The sequence below is a fragment of the Zeus faber genome (genome assembly GCF_960531495.2).
Source record: "Zeus faber genome assembly, chromosome: 12".
Taxonomy (NCBI): Eukaryota; Metazoa; Chordata; class Actinopteri; order Zeiformes; family Zeidae; genus Zeus; species Zeus faber.
Window position 1 is genome coordinate 26,645,113 of NC_137196.1, and position 23,422 is coordinate 26,668,534.

A 23,422-nucleotide genomic window follows, 5' to 3' on the forward strand; every position below is an offset into this window, starting at 1 on the left:
GTCCGATGGGGCAAACGTTTGGAAAACATGTTAAATCTCAAAATACGGGTCTTTATGCACCTCCATCAGCGCTGATGTAAGAGACTAGAAACAGGAAGTTGTGATGCTTCCTCCTGGAAACCGGCTGTAGCCGTTTTTTTAAAGCTTTGGGCGTCCTGCGGCAAATGCAAAATGTTGTTTTACATAAAATGTGATACTCCTGTCGTTCTAAACATACGCGAAGAAATGTGTGAATATATTGTGCTTTTTTTTTTTTTTTTTTTTTTTAAAGGCTCAAGACATTTGCCCCATTGGACGTTGGCGTTGAAGCACAGCGAGAAGCTGCAGCAGAGCGGTGAGTTTCTCAGGGGGAAAGCGCTTCGCAAGGTTGAGCTCTGAACGGTTCCAACGTGACACACAAAAACGGTGAAGGACTCCAGTGTCCCGCTCCTCATTAGGAAGTAGGTCAAAGCAATAGAAAGGGGAAATTGGGGTTGGGATGGGAGGAAACCGGAGAAAACAATCACAATGGTTCATTTCTCTCTGACGGAGCAACTGGACGCTGCCGAGGTCATTTCACATTTCCTGCGCTGTGGCGTATGTGTGTGTGTGTGTGTGCGTGTGTGTGCGTGTGTGTGTGACACAAAGGTGTTTTTCTCAAGTGCCTGCGTCTCGCGTCACGTCGTGGGCGGCTGCTTTACAATTGTGTTGAAAGACAAAGACAAATTAATAATAGACATTTCCTAGGTCGGAGGAAACCTCAAACTGTAAGCAAACTCTCACTTCCGACACATACACACACAAACACACACACACAGTATCTGGGTCAAAGTCTATCGCTCTATAAAGGAGCGAACAAACAGTCCTTTCTGATGTCTGTCACGTCCTTCATGGAAAAGTATGAAAACTGTTCCTGTAAAAAAGTATTCATGAAAGACAAAACAGGCCTGAGGCTGCCGCAGCGACGTGGGAACCTGGGGCTCCAAACCGCCTCTGCCGCCCACTAGAGGTAAGAAAATTAAATGCAGGATCCTCAGATTATTATTATTTTCATGCCCTTGAGATAATTAAAAAGAAAAAAATAATATATATATATATATATTATAAATATACTTAACTTCACCAATGATGGCGTTTTGTTGTTGTTGTTGTTGTTGTTGTTGTTATGAGATACACCCTTTTGGAACAGAGCTGAGTCTGCCAAAGGGCCGTGCTATGAAGTTTGGAAACCCCTGCTGTGAACGACACGTTCCAAATTCAATCACGCTGTTGACAATATCTGAAATTATGAGAACATTTGAAAAATAAATGGTGAGAGATTAATAAAAAAAATTGTTGTTAATGAATACAACAGTGTTAATTAACTATAATATGTTCATTATCAGGGAAGATGGCTCCACGGTGCAGTTTCTCTGTTGAAATTATGTATTTTTTACGCCCTCTAGTGGAAAAGGAAAGAAAATTAAAAAAACTGTCCAGGAGACAGCATCACATGAAATGGACAATTATTCATGACGTGTGTGTTATTTGACATTTCGGTTATTATGACATTATGAGAGAAGACGCGTGATTTCAAAGGGTTGGACCCTTTTTGCTTGTCCTACGGTCAAAAGCACAAACTGGGGCCGACTGGGGCACACGTAAGTCTGTGGTTTTGAGGGCAGACTTGACTCGTGGTTCATGACAAATTGGGAGAAATGAGGCCGTTAGAAAAACAATCCCTTTAATGTCACAGTACAGGTAGCGGGTGGAGAAAAGGAGGAGCCTCCACAGTATTATATTAACATGAAAACATGATAGCAACACCGTCCGGTACATACAGAGCACAGGAGGTTCTGTGTTATTCCATGTTTTTAAAACCCAGGAAAGGGAAATGCAAAAAAAAACAAAAAAAAAACAGAAAAAAACCCCACATTTTTTCAAAACAACGATTTTAAATGATCATCGAACGTTATTGAGAACGAAAAACACCAAGGCCAAAAAGGAAAAGAATAAACAAGATGAAACCAAAACCTGACAAAACTACGATTTGCTAAAATGCGAAGGTCTATGCAGATTCATTTTTCCTCCGGTGGCGTGATTTTCTTTTTTGGAAACTGAACTTTTTTTTCTTTTAAAGGTGGACAGTTGGCTTTTGTACATGTTTACATTGCAGAGAGTTAATATACAGATGGAGCTCAGCATCAAGCGCTGAGACCTGGAGTGCAAAGCATTGTGGGAACTCAACCCCTCGCTTGGACTTTTCTTTCATTAAATGTTCTTTTCCAACATTACGTACTTTTCATGTAGTGGTAAAAAAATACTGAATACAACACTAATCACACTTCAACAAATACATGGCTTCTTAGCAGTCGTCATTCGTCCTTTGCCCTGGAGATCATCCCTCGTTGGACGGTTGATCTCCAGGGCAAACGACTTTGGTCCGAGTTGAAACTAAAAGGAAAACTTGAAATGTGAGCGTCCCTTTAAGAACACTTCATGGTGGTGATGACGATGACGATGGTGTGAGGAAAGGCCCACAGCCACGCGGCTGAGCCCCCTTGAAGTGGCTGACGTTGTGGAGAAGCCGCCGTGTGGGAGTCCCCCGCCCCCAGACGGGGGGCAGCCCGGCTTCCGTCTCTTCACCGGCGCCGAGCTTTTTGGGGAACGCAGAGCGGCGGGTCCAGCTGTCCACCCCCCCCCCCCCCGCCCTCCAGCGGCGGGTGTAGTTCCTTCTCTGGGAAACGCAGCCGTTCTCCGCTCCGGCCCGCGGCCTCCCGGCGCTAGGAGTAGATGGTGATGACCTCCCGTCCTCCACCGCGGACTAACAGGACGCGGTCAAGACCTTCCATCAGAACCTCCAGGAACTCCATGTCTGAGCCACGCCCTCGGGTTCAGGAAACTCCCCACGAATACACACGGTATAACTGTTAACTAACTATATTTAAGGCCTGACATTTAAATATTAATGTGAAATAATTTATTTTAAGTTTCTGAATCTCATACTGAACTATAATGTGTGTTTTTTGTCTTTCCAACATTGGGGCAAGGTGCACTGGCAATGATTTGGGGAATGTATTGTTATTGTTTGGGCGCGAGAGAGAGAGAGAGAGAGAGAGAGAGAGAGAGAGAGAGAGAGAGAGAGAGAGAGAGAGAGAGAGAGAGAGAGGGAGAGAGCGAGAGAGAGAGAGGGTTCAGAGTATTCCCTCAAATTTTAAGGAGGGGGGCTCGGAAAATATAAGTCAGATAAGAACAGCACTTATCTGAGTGTGTTCAAACCGATGGATGACTGGAGAAAGGATACAGTTGTCGTCGCCCTCCTTGTTTTTGGGCGGCCCGGGCATGTTGAGCAGGACCAGTTGGGAGTTCTTGGATTTTTTCACCACGGCCTCGTTTAGCCTCACGGCCGTGTGCATCCTCCGCACGTTGGAGCGGTTTCTAGGCGGAACCACAGCTGTGAGTGAGGGGTGAACGCGTCGCTCTGTTACTGGGATGGTTGTCGGGCGGTGTAGAGAGAACCGTGGCTGCTGATCCACGTCTGCACCTCAGACTTGTGGTTCTGGTGAACCTGCCTCGTCCGGTTTCAAACTGTCCCTCAACCTGTTCGGTGACTTGACTGACGGGACGGACTTTGACGTCCCAGCATGCATTTCAACAATGACGCCCTGAGAGAGGTCAACTCTGAGGGCACACTCGGAGGAGGTGCGGCGGGTTATCTGCACCGCCTCGGCTGGCGGCACCATTGCCAATAGCGCCACGGTCAGGCTTCCCCACCCAAAAATTCTCCCAAAAAGTCTCTCTACAAAGACCTGATATCACAACCAACCCATGTACCGTTCTATTTAAGGTCCATAAAATGCATCCTAGTTTCACTGAGACCGCTGTTCGAACGTGGTTGTTTGACGCTTTTCTGTTGTGATAGTTGCATCTATGAGCATTTGCACGGATATTTTGGGTATTTTAGGTTCAAACTCTCTCAGCGGTTTGAGCCTAGGTTCCATTTTCACTTGCATCCAGTTTCACGCAGTTTTGAAATATAAAAAATGGTCACAAAGACTTAAATATCATTTTTGATAAACATCATTTACATGAAAGTGACCAATTTCACCTTTTCATGCACATGCATCTAAAAGCATCTAAAAGCATTTGAATTGCACGTACATGCACATGCAATGGCCATCGATCAGCATGTTGCATCTCGGCGATCCCAGAGTCTCATGCAAAGCAAATACACAGGCAGGCCGTGAAAGGTCAGGGGTCACGGGACGCGGCAAACGGGTTGCCAAGGTAACGGACAGAAAGACACTGACTCACACAGATGAGGGCGTGCACACCTGTAAAAAAAAAACCAAACAAAAAAAAAAAAAAAAAAACACAAAGCGCATGCACAGCTCACGGAGGCAAGAGGAAAAAGTGACTCACAGGTTTTCCCATTGTCTGTAGGGGAACAAAAACAAGAACAGAAACAAGGATGAGCGTCGTGCAGGTTTTCCTCCTCCCAGCGCGGAAAGTGACTCACTGCTCCGGGCCAACATTTTTGAGACTTCTACGTCCTGGCTCGTAATAGTTTGAGTTACCTTATTACGACTACGTTCCTACGGATGATTCGAGGGTTTTATTCTGAGGGCGGCGCTAACCCAGTAAGACGCCTTGAGACTGTAACCGGGCTAAACAAACAAACCTGACTGGAATAGGGCTCAGAGGGTAAACAGTCAGTAACATACAGCTACATGGCACAAACATGGCCGTAGTAGAGCGGGAAAAAAGCTGGTTGGGTTGACCGGCGAAGTTCAATCAAGTCAGTTATGGAGACAAAGGGTTCTATTGTGCGATCAAACCAGCCCATAATAAGGCAAACCAGCCCATTGGTACTCACGGTCTCATGTTGAAGATGTCCTTGACTCCCATGCCGCCCTCTCTCTGCCTCGCCCTCTCGCTGATCAGCTTGTCCCGGGTCCAGGTCATGTGGACGCGCTCCGGCGTGCTGGGCGCCGCCTTGTCGCTGGCGGCCGCGTGGGACGCCGTGTTGCGGTCGTGGATCAGCTGGGCCTGACGGACGACACACGCCGCGTTACTCCCCGAGTGCCACGCCCGCCAACCTCCTTCCTTATTTTAAGGGTAAAGATTTTTGCGTACTTCTTTTTAAGACGTTATGTCATCCAATTTCAAGATTTTTTCCCCCCATTTTCTAATAAATGTTGCCTCTCTTGTCAAATTTTTCTTTTTGTCAAATTTTCTGCCGTTTTTTCCAAGCGGCGAGGTGACTCGGGGAGATTGAATCCGATTCACTCGAAAACTGCCTTTTGTCTTTCTTTTCATTGGCTGGGCGTGGTCTTTTTTTTTTTTGGCCTCTAACAGAAACAGTGTTGACAATGATAAAAGAACAAGGAATAATGAGGCCACTGTGAGGAAATAAATAAGTAAATAAATGAAAAACTCGCTGCTGCCAAACGATGATTAAAAAAAGGGGCAGAGGGGTTATATTAATGCTTTGTCCTTTAATAAAACATGAGAGAACAGAGAGGATGCTTCTCATCGCACAAGTTCATCGCAGGGGTTTGTGAAAACTGACGCACTTCTCAGCACAAAAACTCTTGTTGTTGCATTTTCCAAAATAAATTTTTTTTTTGGTTCAAAGCAGAATGTTGTTGCCAATATGCTTTAACTAGAGGGGCCAGATTTCCTGGTTTCGTAAGGACCATCTACATTTTCACTCTTGACGCCCGAGGACATTTTCGGAAATACGCAAAAAGTGCCGGTTTTGGCCGTTCACAAAACCTTGAATTTCTTTTTTTTTTCCCTCAAACAAGAGCAAAAGTTTTTAAAATAAAAAACTGAAACTATTTCCTTCCTCAGCAACAGACACTCTCTTTGTGCATCCATCGTTGGCCTTTTTATAGAAACGACGCGTAGTGTTTATTTAATTACTGAACACGGCTTTCTTCTGTTTATATATTTGGATGATTGTAAATGGTGAATGGTTGTCGACAACACTGTTGTTTCTGCGCAACAAATTACATTTATTGCCGACATGAGTTTAATTAAGGTATTAAATAATCCAAACCAATATGCTGACATTAAATGTAAATGCCATGTTATGTGACGACATGTAAGAACTCAATGTAACGTAATGACAGTGATGGTGAAGGATGAGAATGAAAAATGCAAATACAGGTCTGTGGTCAACACAGTGTCCCGGCGTGGGATTTTAAAAAGCTGGTCTCCCCGGCTTTGACGGAAGTTTTAGGGTTATTTTAACGAACATATTAAGAGAAAACTCCACTGGGGTGCCCCTCCTCCAGTAGAGCTGTCGTTTACCTCCAGATTACAACAGGGGGAAAAGCCTGCCGAAGATAACCCATAAACAGGTAAACCAGCCGCGTGTGGTCCTTCCCAGCACGCTTCCCATCTGTCAAATAAGTCGAGTGCTGCTTGGCAGTGGAGTTTTCCTTTAACATGGCGGGAAGAGGAAACATCAACGGCTTCCTCGTCATGAAGCTCGTTTGGGAGGAGACATCAAGCGGCTATGAGCGTCTACTGTGAAAGCTGTGGAGCAGTTCTTCAGAGGGACAGAGCTGGAGAGCAAGAACCTTCAGGTCCAAAGACGCTCAGAGAGGGGTGGTGCGTCAGAGGGAGGGGGGTGGGGGCTGGGGGTGGAGAATGAGAAGTTTGCTCCGTCAAGCCGTCGATGGAGGAGAGGATGGGGATGGAGGGGATGACGCCTTAATACGAAGCCGGATGCGGTTACGGGATGGAATGAAGCGTTAAGACGGGGCGGGAGCGGTGGCGTCGACGGCCCCCCCACCCCGGTCGCCGCGGCTACCTCGTCCTCCTGCGCGCATTTCCTGCAGGCCGGCGGGGCGCTGAGGGACGGGGCGTCGACCGCTGGCGGCTTCTTCTTCCTCTTAATGGAGCTGCGAGACTCGTTCGTGATGCTTTGAATCTGAGACCACCGGGGGGATGGGGGGGGGGTCCAATCACAACGCGACCATCAAGTCGGGAGGGGGAAGTTAAAACATCAAGTTATCGTTCATTAGACTGAGTCGCTATGCTACACCTCTGAATGCAAAACAGTATATATATATATATATATATATATATATATATATATATATATATATATATATATATATATATATATATATATATATATATATATATACATATAAACAGTATATATATATATATATAATATACAGTATATCAGGGTTAATAGGGCAGTCACACCAAGTCTCATCTAATCTCAAGATGTGGTGAAAATTGAGTCCAGCAGCTTTGGTCAGAGCCACAACCAGTGACGTCCGGGGCCCTGAAAGCACCCGGGGGCCCAAGCGCTGACCGTAACCCTCCGCCAATCATTGCGCCCACGCTGAATCTGGCAGTGATGAGGCTCCACCCGGCTTTTCCCCTTTTATTTGAGGAAGAAACTCAGGTCCAAGTGAACCCCGCACGGGTTGAACCGAGGAGCCTCTTGGTGTGAGCCCAGCAGACAGTGCAGAACAGGCAGAGCCGACCGGTCACGTTTTACTCCACCCACCTCCCTCTTGGAGCGGTCGAGCTTCAATGAGCGCTTTCAAAAGTCTACGATGTTTTTTATTTGTTGTTATTTTCCCCCCACACTGGTGTGAGGGCTCCGTTATAACGCTCCCTCGTCACGCTGCCGTGCCCGACGGTTTAGGCTTGAGCCTGTTTTTTTCTTTTTTTTGTGGACTTTACCTCCCTCTCCCTCTCCGTGCGCGACAGCTGCATCTGTTTGAGCATCTGAGACCTCTGCTCCATCACCAGAGTCTTCTCATAGGTGAAGGCGGAGATGTCGCGTTCGTTCTGTGGAAGGGGGGGGTAGCAGGTTAAAGCACTTTGGAAACTTTTCTTTTAAAGCTGCTATGTGAATAAAGCTGTTTTTTTCATGTCAGACAATCCTATGATCCTTGAAGAATACTGCATAGGATGGTGAAGACAGAAGGGCCCCTCACCATCTCCACCACCTCCACCTCTGCATCCAGCCGCAGGTGGTAGAGGAACATCTGGAGGTCTTTCTTCATCTGGATGGAGTTGTCGTCCAGCTGGGCCACAGTGAAGATACGCATCTTACACTTCCTCCAAACCTGGGAGGGATAGAGGTGGAGGTGGAGGGATGGAGAGGCAGAGGTGGAGAGGGAGAGAGAGATAGAGAGAGAGAGAGAGGGAGAGGGAGAGGGGGGGAGAGAGAGAGACGCAGAAGGCGAGAGAGAGAGGGAGAGGGAGAGAGGGAGAAAGAGAGTGTAAGACCAAGTGGTGCATAAACGGGGGCCATCACCCTGGGTTGCCTGCAAATGAAGAAAAGTCTCCCCAACACAAGGAACAAAACAAGAAGAAATACATCCCATTAACACCTTTTCTCCTGTAACATTCTGTCAATATAACAGCTGATCACATCACTGGAGAATCCATGCGTGAACGGACTCTGTGTAGCCAGCGCCTCTAAAATAATAAATAATCACTTCACCGGGTCAGCCTGCATTTTTATCTCAGCTGTTCAAAGGTTCTCTCAGCACAGGAGCGGACTTTAAAACTCTCTCCCCGCACACGGACAGACAGACAGACAGACAGACAGACAGACAGGCAGACAGACAGACAGACAGAGACACACACACACACACACACGCGCGCACACACACACGCGCACCTTGTGCTGCCGCAGCAGGAAGGGCAGCAGCATCAGCAGTCCTCCGTCGTGGACGATCCACCACACGTCGATGGTCCCCTCCTTCAGCCGCTCCTGGTTCCCGGGGAAATGGTCGATGTTCTTAGCGACCAACAAGGCCTGGTGGGCGGAGGTGGTCTCCCTCACCGTCTCTGGAGAGATAGAGAGAGAGAGAGAGAGAGAGAGAGAGAGAGAGAGTAGCATTTTCATTCATTTATTCATTTATTAAATCATGTTTATTGTCCCGGTTTAGATTCGGCAGCTTTGTGGTCCATCCCAATGTGACAGAAACGTGTCTTGGTCGACAAACTGGACAAAATACAGACTTTACAGAGACAAGTAGACTGATAAGTATGAACGCATTAAGCTGAAAATCAGACAAAAATCGTTTAAAAGAAGTGAACAGAGGTTGTTGTTGAGTGGTGTAAGTAGCCCTTCACTGCCGCTTCTTCACCATCTGAGCAGACCTGGAATCCTCATAAATATCCAATTTAACAATTACAAAAGGAGGAAGTTGGGATTCAGTAACAACAGGTGTGATGATTGGTGTTATCATAAATAGAAATATTTGAGAAACAATCATTAGAAATGTGGATATTAGGACCTAGTAACATCTATAAGAAAAGCTAGAATGTCCCATATAGAATGTCCACCGTATATGTCCCACTTCGGTGGGACATATACTAAAATTGGAACGATAGCAAGAAGGTCCTGGGTTCGATTGCTGCCTGGGGCGCTGTTGGCACCGTGCTCCGGGTGGCTTATCTCCCAAATAGGAGCCTTTCTGTGTGGAGTTTGCATGTCCTCCCCGTGCTCACATGAGGTTTCCTCCAAAAACATTCACACATCATCGTCTGACCAGCGATGGACACTCATCACCAGGTCCCCAGGCGCGTCCACGAATGCTGCCCACTGCTCCTGGCTGTGCCCCCGGAGGATGGATAGGCCAAGGATGGGTTAAATGCAGAACCATCCAAAGCATGTGTGTGTGTGTGTGTGTGTGTGTGCATGTGTTGTAGTGTGGTGTGCTGTGTGACAATTAAAGATTCTTCTTCTTCTCTAGAACAGTCAATGAGGCTCAGAAAACTGCATTACTGTAATGACTGCATTACTTTCCTTAAAGACAACATTTAACTATATCCCAATATTACTATCACCGCAACCGCAGCCGATATCTAGTCTCACATCATGATATCGATATTATAATAAATAATAAATAAATAAATATATTTATAATATATTTCCCGGCGTTAATGTGAATCATCCTCAACCCTCACTGCTCATTCTCACCTATGAAGTTCTTGAAGGGGTAGGAGTCCTGCGAGTGCCTCCAGCCGGCGGGCCAGGCCATCAGCACGGCGTTGTGCTTCATCCCTCCGAGCCCCGCAGACTGGATGAGGAGGGAAAAACCGTCTCGGAGGTTGGACGACACCACCACGTGGCTGAAGCCCTTGGTGCGCTCCGCCGTCATGGCCGCCTTGAGTTTCTGGAAGGGACAAACTCAGACCGTCAGGAGACGGTGTTGCTGTGACGACAGGGAGGAGGGTTTTTCAGTTAAATCAGCAAGACGGGAAGGGACTGCTGAAGGAAAGACAGAATGACAACGAACACCTCTCGATCTGTCTCCTTTTCCAATGAAGAGAAGTTCTGCCTTGCTCATTCTATTGGTGGCCTTGCTAGCGGTGGCTGAACCCACGACCTCGTGGGTGGGATTCTGTCTACACTTTACTCCAATAATTTTGATTATTTTGCTTTACTCCTTCATCCTTCAATGCATCCATAAATACATCATCTCTCTATTCGCCCGTCCATCCTGCGATCAACAAGCCATCCATCCATTCTGTCCAGTCATCCGTCCTTCTTTCATTCATCCATCCATCCTCAAAATCCTTTCATTCATCTGCCTACACATACATTCATTAATCTATCAACCCATTTATCTGTACACCCATCCTTCCATCCACCCATCCATCCATCCTCCAAACGCTTTCATGAATCCATCCTTCTACCAATCCAAAGGTCCATGAATCCATCCATCCATCCATCCATTCTCCAAACATTCATGAATCCATCCATCCATCCATCCATCCACTCACCGATCTATCCACCCATCCGTCCATCTACTTACCCATCCATCCATCCATCCATCCATCCATCCATCCACCCATCCACCTCCTGACCTGTTCGCCAGTCTTGGCTTCACCCCCCCTGGTCATGTAGGTTCCCTCCAGGACGGAGCTGACGATGGTCAGACCCTTTCCTGCTTTCAGCTGCGTGGTCAAGGAGAGGAGGCGGGGATGCTTCACGCCCAGGTCTGCATCCAACTTGCACAGCACCAAGAGCTGGGGTCTGGAGGGGGAGGGAGGGAGGGAGAGGGAAAGAGACACAGAGATTATGTTGTTGCCCAACGTGACATTTAGACAAAGCACTCAAAACAAATGTTGCACCACTGGACCGGTGCAAAAATTTGACTTAATTCAATGATTTTTCTTCCATTTTCCAGTTACTGTTGGAGGAAGGAATGAAATACATATAAATTACATGTGCATGCAATGTTTGACTAATTAAGTTCATTTTATGTATATAATTAGTACAGTTAAAAATGCATCATATATGAGCGACTATGAGAATATTACGTTTTAAGCATCACATGCTTAAATTAAACTGACTCAAGTAGGACACTGTTCTAAAAACTTGAACTTGTCATTTTGGGGGGTTGATGTGGCAACATATGCGACTCACCGCCAGTTTTTGGTGTGTGGCGGTGACTCCTCCAGGCGGATGAGGGCATAGCGAGCGGCATTGAGAGACAATCCCCGGATGCCGTCGCCCCACTCCTTCTCTGCCCTGTTGTCACAAATCGCAAAAAAACCTCCTGATTACGCAATATTTACACTTCATTTCGAAAGACGGGGGTTTATTTTAGAAAAAAAGTAAAAGGCCCAAGGAGGAGTTCAATTCAGCAAAAAAAAACATATTAAAACTACATTCCCATTGAGTTTAACCACTATCTGACATAGTCGCTTTCGGCAGCCTCAAAAAAGCCGCAAAATGGAAATGATGATGATATCGAGAGGCATTTTTTTTAGAACGCGTGCATCCCCGTCTCTATTTTGAGAAATTTGGGTCAGTTTGAACCAATTTCCGAATTTGAGACGCTTGAAAAAATACAGGCACTGGTCCCATCTGTGACCTCAGCACAGATTGGGATTTTACAGTGACTCTTAATAGATCCCTGTGCGGAGAAAATGGATTTTAAGGTATTATATCTAGAGCAAAAAAAACAGTCTTTAGAAACAGACATAGTAGTTAATAACTTTGGAGACAGGTGGAGAGCAGACGTGCAGGGGAAGAGGAGGTCAAGGACGTTGCTTCACTTCCTGTTGGTCACTGGTCATTGACAGTTTCGCGCAAAGGTCGCAAACGAATCTCACAAAAGAAAATCTTCAATCCAATGTTGACACCCACCCTCGGTACTCTATGTACTTGTAGATGCAGCCTGCGATCGTCATGGCGACCAGGGCGTAGTACCAGGAGGAGATGAACATGAGCGAGACACACAAACTCATCCCAAGAAACGACAGGGTCCTGAGACACAACCACAGACACACACACACGGGCACACACAGACACACACACACACACACACACACACACGGACACGGACACACACACACACACACACACACACACACACACACACACACACACACACACACACACACACACACACACACACACACACACACACACACACAGTGGAGGTTATTAATATGATTAGAGCTTTTGTTAAACAGCGGCTCTGGCCATCAGCCAAGGCAAGAAGTTAATCTTAAAACTGTGCAGGATGTTTACACCAGTTAGAGCTGCAGGCGGTCACGGTTCCGCCATTCCTACACACAGCGTGTGGCAGAAGGTTTTTTTTCCAGCCACACAAAGCCAAATTACTTTTGGTGAGTGAACACAATCCTTGGGGGGTTATTCCAATTTTCTTTCAGCAGGTTGTGTATTAAAACCTATGTTGTTTTTTTCATGTGTCCATGCTAACTGTTCAGCCCTTATTGCTTGGTTTTGCTTTGTCTTTTCACTTCCATTTTCGCAACGCCGAATGTAATTCATTGTGATAAATGATCGATTAAGGAGCTGATCTCACCAGTGGTAGAACTTGAAGCGCGGCCTCCAGTTTGGGGTCCGCAGCAAAGTCTGGACGGCGCAGGCCAGGTTGACAAACAGATAGCACATCAGGAAAAACCTGAGTACACGCGGACACACACACACACACACACACACACACACACACACACACACACACACACACACACACACACACACACACACACACACACACACACACACACACACACACACACACACACACACAATTAATCAGTACATTCACAAATGTATCCATAAATTTGTCTGTCTGTATGTCCTTCAATTATCTTGACAACCGTGCATCCGTTCTGCTTCACATTGGGGGGTCTATTGCTGGGGACCCAAGGACTTGCAGTGTCGAATTTGGTGGAAATTGAAAACGCAACATGTGTAATATTTATTAAACTTTGAATAAACAAGCGAACAGAAGCTGCTCAGCTCTGCGCGGCAGACGGGTGGGGCTTCAGGGCTCTGCGACTGAGTCAATTACGTCTGCAGTGCAGCCCGTTCCCAACGGTGCAGCCCATTCCCAACAGGCATGTTTTGAACGGGCCCTGCACTAGTCTTAAATACGCTAAATACACAGAGAGGATGGGGGCCATGGAAAAGCTTAGCTTGCATAAAGAGGATGGGGACCGTTGTAGAGCTAACATATAGAGGATAGGGGCCAACGAAAAGCTTACATATATAGAGGATAAGGGCCAAAGTAATGCTTACATAGAGAGGAGGGGGGCCACATTAGAGCTTAGATAGAAAGGATGGGGGCCACAGTAGAGCTTACATAGAGCGGACGGGGGCCACAGTAGAGCTTACATAGAGAAGATGGGGGCCACAGTAGAGCTTACATAGAGAAGATGGAGGCCACAGTAGAGCTAACATAGAGAGGATGAGGGCCACAGTAGAGCTTACATAGAGAGGATGGGGGCTACTGCGTCCAGAGAAGCGATTAGGATTCCTATCTCACAGATCCCAACTGTCAGCAGCAGAGCCCAAGTCGGCTCCCCGTTGGACTTCCCATGACCAAAGACCTGAGGCAGAGAGAGAGAGGGAGAGATTCAGACACATGAACAAGAATTAGCTGGAGGGAGACGATTAACACTGTCATACCTGATCAAAGACTATAACCTGGTCCTTAACAAGTCTATCCAAATAATGATTAAGAAACCAGCATAAGTATGTAAATATTAACACACACCTGTAGGAAAGGGATGATGCCGTCGCGCGCTATGGCCTGCAGCAGCCGGGGGGCGCCGGTGAGGCTCTGAAGCCCTGCCCCGCAGCAGGAGAAGAACGAGCCAATCACGATCACCCAGGGTGACGGCCACGCCAGCGTACCGATCACAATGTTCTTCTGGACAGAGTCACCAAACCTGTGAAAAAACACACACAAACACACACACACACACACACACACACACACACACACACACACACAGACTCGTAATTTGGTTTGTTTAAGTGATATAGATGTTTTGAGTAATATTTGACAATATCCAGAAGCCCCTGTGGCCACTGTGTGAAGAATTCCTTGCGCCGGTAATTAAATTAGAAACTATGGGTAATTAGATACTATCCTATTGATCCAAATCAAGGTGTTTACACAAGGCAAGGGGGCTTGGGAGAAGCTACGTCATTGCAGCAGTACGTAAAATATATAGATAACCTAAATCAATAACAAATAGCCAACCCCAATTAGGCCCCTGGGAATATGTTTGACTTGTGTCTTATCAGATAATCACAAGATATAATCACAAAGTCTGTTACATTGAGCTTTCAGGGGTGATAGTTGCTCGTCTTTGTCAACCATTGTGTAACTGGGGCACACCCCAGGCCAACAGCCTGTCCTCATATATCACAGTCTCAGGAATGTGTGTGTGCTGCACTTTGTGTGTCCACAATCCTTTAATGCAACCGGAGGTGAGAATGAAAACCCCTTTGGAAAAAACAAACAAAAGAAAAATCTCTAAGGGGTTCATTAGGGACCTCTAGCGAACCCAAATGAATAGGTGTCAACGGAATTAAAGTTTCGGACATGACTGTTGTCCTTTGACTTCCTTGGTTCAACACTTCCACTGTTCTTTTGTTCATTTTATGGAAGTTGGCCAACAACTTAGCATGACCGCCACTTCAATACTTCAATGTGCACCGGCAGCATGTATGCTCCACGCTGCTACTACAGTAGTGTTGGGTCCTCCACTAACCATACCATTTTTTTGAACGGCTGAAAATACTCTTTTTTTTTTTTTACCAAGTTTTACAGTTTTATGTCGTTGTTTGTTTACATTGCCGTCTCCTGTGCTGTTTTATTCCCCATCACACTGGAGCCACGACACGCCCCTTTTCCGGCGTGTTTGTGACATCGAACGTGAAAAGAAAGAGGTGTCAATCGCCCAAAATTTGCGATTTACAGGGTTTAAAACTCGCAAATTTTGGTGTAAAAACAGTATTATACACCAGAAAGCGCACGACCAGGGCTAAGAGGATCATTAAGGATCCCCACCATCCCAACCTGGGACTGTTCCAGTGGCTGCGGTCAGGCAGGTGCCTCCGCAGCCAAAAAACCAAAACAGCGAGACTTGGAGCTTCTTCCCCCAAGCCATAAGGACATTGAACTCTGTCACAAACTACAACTCACCTCATAAATACTGGAATGCTTGTACACAATTTATTTAATATTACTCAATATTTATTATTCATTCTATTATTCTTAGTTCGCAAACATTACACAACATGCAGTTTCTGTTGTTGATTGTTGGCATATTTCCCACATTTGTGCTTCCCTGGTATTCCTTGTTAATTCATTTTTTCAGTTCACAAACCTGGCACTAAGTACATAAACACACACATACATCTTTTATGCGGTTGATTGTTGGTATATCTTAAATGCTGTATAAAGATTTTTATTTTTTTCAAATACTCCTACTTTTTATTTTTTTATTCCTATTTTTATTTCTATATTTTTTTGTTTGTAATACACTGCCTGTGCAACATGTATGTGACAAATAAACCTTTAAAATCTTGAATCTCTGAATCATAATGGTTTCTTTTAGTTTATTTCAGGACCCAGTCAAATTGTATAACGTAGATTAGCTGGGAGTGCTGTTGGGATTCCCCCTTTTCCCGCTCCATGATGTTACTGTTTAAAATCAGTGAACAGAACAGTAAACACTAAACATTAATATCAGATAAGTCACAAGACAAACACCCAAACATCTGCGCATCTGTTCATGCAGACCAGTGATTCCAAGGTAGATCAACACAGTCAACGTTGTTCACACAGCACACTATGTTTTTATATCATTTCACATCAAAGGCCTGAGACAACACAGCCTTAACTGAACATTAAAATACATTGCACCGCATAGTCCGATTCTATCCACAAATACAAGGTGGTAATTCATCGAAACGGTAAGGGGACTCTCCATATGTAAGAGCTATCTAATTCCCTCTGTTTAACGAGTATATTTGATCATATTGCCTCATATAGCATGAATTTAAAATCAAACTTCCATCTGGGTGCCAAACCATGCAAACACATGAATGGTGAAAAAAGAGACAGCTAGTAGATACCCTAAAAGTCACACTTGTGGTGGTAGCCGACGGGGGAATTACAGTTTTCTGAGTTAGCCTTGAACGCACCACTTCCTGCTTTGAGCGCCGATCGGGGCATTTATCCCAAGAAGCGTTCTGCGATCTGCTACGTAGCAGTGAGAAACGGAGTAAATTAAATATATCTACAATAAAAACACTGCTTTTATTTGCTTTGTTTGGGAGTGGAGCGCCGCAGCTCTTGCCCCCGGCATTTATTAGATGGCTTATTTTTATTTGACTACCGGTTTATATTTGAGGAAATACGGTATATATAAATTATATATATATATATATATATATATATATATATATATATATATATATATATATATATATATATATATATATATATATATATATATATATATATATATATGTGTATGCATGTAAGTGCAGAAAACAAGTATAATATTACTTTTCTTATTTTCATTGTGCTAAAAACCGAGAATTTGGTAGTGAATGTTGAAAACCGGGACATTTTCATGTTTTACATATATCTGTCGAGACTCGGGACACACAGCTCGAAACCTGGACGTCTGGTGAATGTCTAGTCCACTTCCCTCTACTTTCTACTCGGTAGGCTTGTGATGAGGGAATCCACGATTGCAGTGCATATCTGACCAACAAAATATATATTATTTGATCGTCTAATTCAGACATAAAGACATAAATCAGAATAAAAATAAAGTCTGTTATTTGACATTCACCCCATGGTCTCCTTAAGCATCAATATGTGACTTTGACTCATGACACTGGTTGTGGATGATGTGTGATCCAGCCAAACACAGGCTTCCAATTCGAGGTGTCTTGTGTCTACTGCCCACTGGGACAGACTCCAGCAACCCTGACCAGGAAAAGGCAGGATGGGATGGCTTACCACGTTGGATGAATGAGAGTAAGTAAAAAAAATAAGATGGGAGAGAAGGGTGAAAGAACAGAAAAGGGGTAACAGAAGGGAACAAAGTAATAGCGCCGCTGCAACCCCTCTCACTGGTCACTAGACAGCTGCTCTGCACGTGGGCGTACGCCAAATTCCAAATTAGAAGACTCTATACTTCCAGCTTAAGGCCTTTGGTGTGTCGAGCTAACTTTTATCATAAACCAGACAACAAGGGCTTGTTGTTCAAACTGGGGACAACACATTCTTTGATGATGTTACATGCAGTTAACAGGGTGTGGATGTAACTTTGACAGTCTGTGCGTGGCACGATGACCAAACTACACAGTTTTGTTTAATGCAGCCATCTTCCACCCCACCCAGCGCCCCCCTAGCGGTCCATGAGGGTCGACTAAATCAATGGCAAAACATGACAATACATTAGAGCTGGGCGATAAAAATGTCTTGATCATTCTTCAAATAAAATCTGCCACGATAACGGTGATAAATTGATGAGATTTATTTTTCGATGCAGTTTTTTGAATCCGTCTTCCTCTAGCTACAAAGATGCGACACAAACAGCCAACCGCCCGCTTCACCGCAGAAGGAGAGCGATTTCAGAAAGAATCTGTGGTTTTCAGTGACATCTAGTCTGACACGGTCAGTGTCCCTCAGTCCGGTCCAAACAACTCGCATACAATGATGGAGCGCAGATTCAGGAACCTTTCGGAGAGTTCTCAAACAACAATGATGATTACATGATATCATGCTGCTGCCCACTGCCCCTAGGTATAGGATGGGTCAAATGCACAGGATAACTATCCCCAAGAGAAAATAATAAAGTCTAATATATTTAAATGTATATAACATATATTTATATATTATTTATTCTATTTATTCATCTCTTTTTTTGTTTACATATTGACTATTTTACTTTATTTATTCAGTGTTTAACGTAAAGCCATGAGAATGGGCTTGAAACTGTTAATTGAGCATTAGTATTATTATTATTATTTATAATAATAAAAATAATAATAATAATAAATATTCATTGTGAAAATGATGATCATCGATATTATAAAACATATTGTGATAACATTTTTGGCCATATCATCCAGCCCTTTGACACATATACATTTTTGTAACAATTGTTAAAAGCCATTTCCTGGAAAAATGGTCATTAGTCATGTAAAATGTGTGTGCTGACTAGTAAAGGGGCTGAAACTTCAGGTCAGTCAGATGCTGGTTGAGGCAGTTTGTTGATGTTCCCTCCTTTCCAAAACATGTTGAGAAATGCTGACATGCTGGTCCATTATCTTCGCGCCTCCCCCCCAAATGTTACCAGATGCTTTGAATCACCTTGGTCCTTCCCACACCCACTCTCGATACTACATCTTTTACGTTAGATCCACAGTAGCGTTACAGGGACGTTTAACTGTAAATATTTTCGGACAACGTAGCTTTGAGGCATCACGTACTTGTCTCTTAGCACCACACCTTCGATGCACGCCCCGAACAGCACCACGCAGGACATGTCTGGAGACGCCGTTAAGATGAACTATATACAGAATTAAGTAACCAATTCATATTTCAATGGCTATACATGGTTGTAGACACATTACTCATATGTATTAACCATTTATATCCTTCCCTATTCTGAGTGTCCTTTGCACCAGTGGTTCTCAACTGATCCACTGCTTCGATTCAAAACTGGGTCTCAGGTCCATTTCAAGTGGACCGCAGGCGTGTTCACCGATCAGCCACAACATTTCAACTAGTGTCAGGTGAAGTGAAGGTGAAGTCATCTGGTTCCAATGGCACCTGTCAAGGGGTGGGATATATAAGGCATCAAGTGAACAGTCAGTTCTTGACCTCTGACCCAGGTGGGGTGTTCCCGGTATGCAGAGGTTAGTACCTACCAAAAGTGGTCAAAGGAAGAACAAGCGGTGAACCGGCAAAAGGGTCATGGGCGCCCAAGGTTAATTGATGCATGTGGGGAGTGAAGTCTAGTCCGTCTGGTTTGATCCCACATAAGAGCTACTGTAGCACAAATTTCTAAAAAAAAGTGAATGTTGCTATGATAGAAAGGTGTAGAACACACAGTGCATGGCAACTTGTTGTGTATGGGAATGCTCACAGTGTCCATGCTGACCCCTGTCCACCCCTGAAAGCACCTACACAACGGGCATGTGAGCATCAGAACTGGACCATGGAGCAATGGTAGAAGGTGGCCTGGTCTGATAAATCACCTTTTCTTCAACATCATGTGGATGGGTGGGGTTAGGGTCCGATCCGATGGAGCATCTGTGGGATGTGCTGGAACAACAAGCCTGATCCATGGGGGCCCCACCTCACAACTCCCAGGACTTAAAGGATCTGCTGCTAACGTCTTGGTGCCAGACACCACAGGACACCTTCACAGGTCTTGTGGAGTCCATGCCTCCACGGGTCACGGCTGTTTTGGAGGAACGAGGGGGAGCTGCACAACATTAGTGGTTATAAGTGGTGCTTTCAATGTTGTGGCTGATCAGTGTCAACTTTGACAAACTACTTTTGTGGCTTAGCTGTTATTTTTCTGATGTTATCACAAGGCCTCTTTGAATACTATTAATGTCTGGAAAAAAATGAGGAACCGCAGAATTTTTATTATTTATTTAATTGGGTATTTAGCTGTAGTTTGCATTTTTGTTTGTTGTATCCTAACAGAGTATGGAAGCATTACGAATTCCGACACTGTTCATTTTGTGAGATACGTTAAATCAAATCATGAACTGGGTTTGATTTTGATTTTGTTTGGTTTGTGTCATGACTTGTTAAATCAGTAAAACAGTTGAGAACCACTGCTTTCATTGATTGCTTCATTATTACTTCGCCTCTTGTGTTGATGTGAGCTGCTTGGACATTGCAATTTCCCTTCGGGGATGAATAAAGCACCTATCTATCTATCTATCTATCAACTATCTATCTATCTATCTATCTATCTATGTATGTATGTATGTATGTATCTATCTATCAACTATCTATCTATCTATCTATGTATGTATGTATGTATCTATCTATCTATCAACTATCTATCTATCTATCTATCTATCTATGTATGTATGTATGTATCTATCTATCTATCAACTATCTATCTATCTATCTATCTATGTATGTATGTATGTATCTATCTATCTATCAACTATCTATCTATCTATGTATGTATGTATCTATCTATCTATCAACTATCTATCAACTATCTATCTATCTATCTATGTATGTATGTATGTATGTATGTATCTATCTATCTATCAACTATCTATCTATCTATCTATCTACGTATGTATGTATGTATCTATCTATCTATCAACTATCTATCTATCTATCTATGTATGTATGTATGTATGTATCTATCTATCAACTATCTATCTATCTATCTATCTATGTATGTATGTATCTATCTATCTATCAACTATCTATCTATGTATGTATGTATGTATGTATGTATGTATGTATGTATGTATGTATCTATCTATCTATCAACTATGTATCTATCTATCTATGTATGTATGTATGTATGTATCTATCTATCTATCTATCTATCTATCTATCTATCAATCAATCAATCTATGTATCTATCTATCTGTCTGTCTGTCTGTCTGTCTGTCTGTCTATCTGTCTGTCTGTCTTTCTATGTATCTGCCTATCTATGTATGTATGTATGTATGTATGTATGTATGTATCTATCTGTCTGTCTGTCTGTCTTTCTATGTATCTATCTATCTGTCTGTCTGTCTGTCTGTCTGTCTGTATTTAAGGTACTTAATGTAGGTCACTGTGGATAAAAAGGTCTGCTACATGGAGTAAAGTGTGAAGGATACAGATTAAGGAGGTGGTGGCGATGGCCAGTATGGTTCCTACAGGAATAGACCGCTGGGCATCTTTCAGATCTCCTGATCTGTTGGAGCCAGCCATTATACCTATGCATATTTACAGGCACAAGCACGCACGCACGCACGCACGCACGCACGCACGCACGCACGCACGCACGCACGCACACACGCACACACACACACACACACACACACACACACACACAGGTCAGAAAAAGTCACAGAAAACTTAACATTCAGTTGCAGGATGAACTAACCGTGTCCATGTGCACAAATACAGCCTATTTGTAATAAAAATATCAAAAAGGTGTACACTATATTTATACTACTATAACAAAAAGACTGAGGGGCAAAGTCACAAACAATGGATTGCGGCAGCTAATAGCACCACAAATTGGGCATGCATTGCGGCCGCTATCTGCGCCGTCTCAACATCCGATTCAGAAAAGATACTGCGCGAAGGATATGACTATGTAAACATGGCCATAAAGTTTTGCTGCTGAGTGCAATTTGCGCTTGTGTTGCATCTGATCGCAATTATCCATGTGGCAGAGTCAAATACTCCGTGCTTGCATGCATCGGGGGAAAATATATCCTCTGCATTTGACCTGGGGACCAACTCCAGCTCTTTCTGCCAGCGCCTTAGTCAGCGGCACCGACAGGGGTATTAACCCCTGACATGCATGTCTTCTGTTAGGAAAGGGAGTAAAATAAATATATTATTATTGCAGGCGGTAAAAATTTCACTCCAACTGTGTGTGGCTATAAGCGCCAGTATTTGTGAATTGGATGGTTTTTGCAATGAGACTCATTTGCATAGAAAGGGGCCAATTTTGCACCAAATGTATGCATAGGGACAAATTTAAATACACACAAATAGCACCGGAGCAGAGCAGTCAGGCGTGCATTTCACCGTTGGCGGGTGCTTTGTGAGTTACACGGTTGCTTTTTCCGTTATTTGCGCAGGTTTAGCGGCCGCAAAAGCCACGCAATCCTTTTGTGAATTTGCCCCTGAATATAGAACACAATTTACCGGTGACTGAAGGGAAGTATATTCCCACCAGCAGAGTGAAGTAGGTGGTGATGTCGTTGAAGACGTAGGGTGTGGAGAGGTCCTGTGAGCCGTCCGGGGAAGGTATGGACAGACTGTTCTTCTTCTCTACCATCATACCAGCTGGACCGTAGTCTCCCCAAAGGTTGTCTACCACAAAAACAGACAGACAGACAGACAGACGGACAGACAAGTGATTACATTGTTGTGTTTTATTCTGAAGATGAATACATTTGGATCTGTTGTTTTCCAGAATGGTCAGTCCCAGTTTAGCAAGCAAAGTATTAGACTAAACAATTAGCACTTTGATTGAGTTTTCGCAGCAGCCTGAGCCAAGTAAAGCCCCTTTCCCATTGGAACTGAAAGCAGTAAATCTACTGGCAATGTTCCGTAAATGTTCCCACTCTCGACCACGTATAATTTCCGGAAAAATGGTAGGCTGTGAATGGAAGTGTGTGGGAATGGAAGGAGTAACATTTCTGTAAAGTAGGGGTAGAGACAAATCCAAATAAAGCACAAATAGTGGGTTTTTCCAAATATTTATCTTGTACAAATATCAAAAAAAGATTTGCTTTCAAGAAGATTAAATATCGATGTATATATATATATGTAGATATAGATATATCTATATTTATATAAAATCCAAGTCTGATCTGAACTGTGGCGCTAGCCTGCAAAGACACTGACCAAAATTTAAAACACGTCCAGTCTCTTGAGACAGGTCTTTATATTCTTAAATGTTATTATTTTTCTTCTCAAAAATGCCACTCAGACCCTAGCCATGCCTTGTACAGTTAGGGGTGCAGTGCACAGCGCCGAGCCGGAGAGGGAACGAGCGAACCGGGAGAGGTAGAACTGGTGGAGAACCTTCATTCTCCGGCAGAGAGTGTAGGACAGGTGGAAAATGATCACACTGATTTAATAACATTGGGTCATTGCGTCCGGGGGACAGGGGCTCTGACCCCTCACAGTCAGCGGAGGAAGGGGTCCGTGGGGCGGGGAGACTTATCATCTAATGTGGGAACAGACTCAATATGGAACCGGTAAGGAGATTATGTGGGAATGACTACCCGCTGCCTTTGCCGGATATTTTTTATCTAGCAATGTTACGGATTCCATTTTGGAAAGGGGCTGTACAGAGTTCCCAAGAAGCCAAATAGTCAACACCTAAATTGAAGGCGCATCGGTCAAAGAAACTGTCAAACTACTCGATGTGAGTTGTGGTCGCAAGTCAA

General features: G+C 44.2%; 1 protein-coding gene across 3 annotated transcripts in view; it reads right to left on the bottom strand.

Annotated features, from left to right (window-relative positions):
* Positions 1 to 1,691: 1,691 nt before the first annotated feature.
* Positions 1,692 to 23,422, bottom strand: part of LOC307238228 (solute carrier family 12 member 7-like) — a 37,256-nt gene continuing 15,525 nt past the window's right edge. For 2 of the 3 annotated variants that reach the window (XM_080011137.1, XM_080011138.1), the window contains 16 exons: positions 22,170 to 22,337; positions 21,125 to 21,223; positions 18,743 to 18,800; positions 13,992 to 14,166; positions 13,706 to 13,824; positions 12,795 to 12,893; positions 12,110 to 12,229; positions 11,384 to 11,488; positions 10,822 to 10,990; positions 9,932 to 10,127; positions 8,624 to 8,793; positions 7,932 to 8,063; positions 7,675 to 7,782; positions 6,782 to 6,901; positions 4,835 to 5,007; positions 4,297 to 4,395 (listed from right to left, as the gene is read on the bottom strand). In XM_080011137.1, coding sequence (XP_079867263.1) covers positions 4,377 to 4,395; positions 4,835 to 5,007; positions 6,782 to 6,901; positions 7,675 to 7,782; positions 7,932 to 8,063; positions 8,624 to 8,793; positions 9,932 to 10,127; positions 10,822 to 10,990; positions 11,384 to 11,488; positions 12,110 to 12,229; positions 12,795 to 12,893; positions 13,706 to 13,824; positions 13,992 to 14,166; positions 18,743 to 18,800; positions 21,125 to 21,223; positions 22,170 to 22,337 — 2,030 coding nt within the window. In that variant the 3' untranslated portion in view covers positions 4,297 to 4,376. Of the gene's footprint in view, positions 2,834 to 3,262; positions 3,397 to 4,296; positions 4,396 to 4,834; positions 5,008 to 6,781; positions 6,902 to 7,674; positions 7,783 to 7,931; positions 8,064 to 8,623; positions 8,794 to 9,931; positions 10,128 to 10,821; positions 10,991 to 11,383; positions 11,489 to 12,109; positions 12,230 to 12,794; positions 12,894 to 13,705; positions 13,825 to 13,991; positions 14,167 to 18,742; positions 18,801 to 21,124; positions 21,224 to 22,169; positions 22,338 to 23,422 lie in introns of those variants that run through there. The other variant, XM_080011139.1, reaches the window with a different exon arrangement.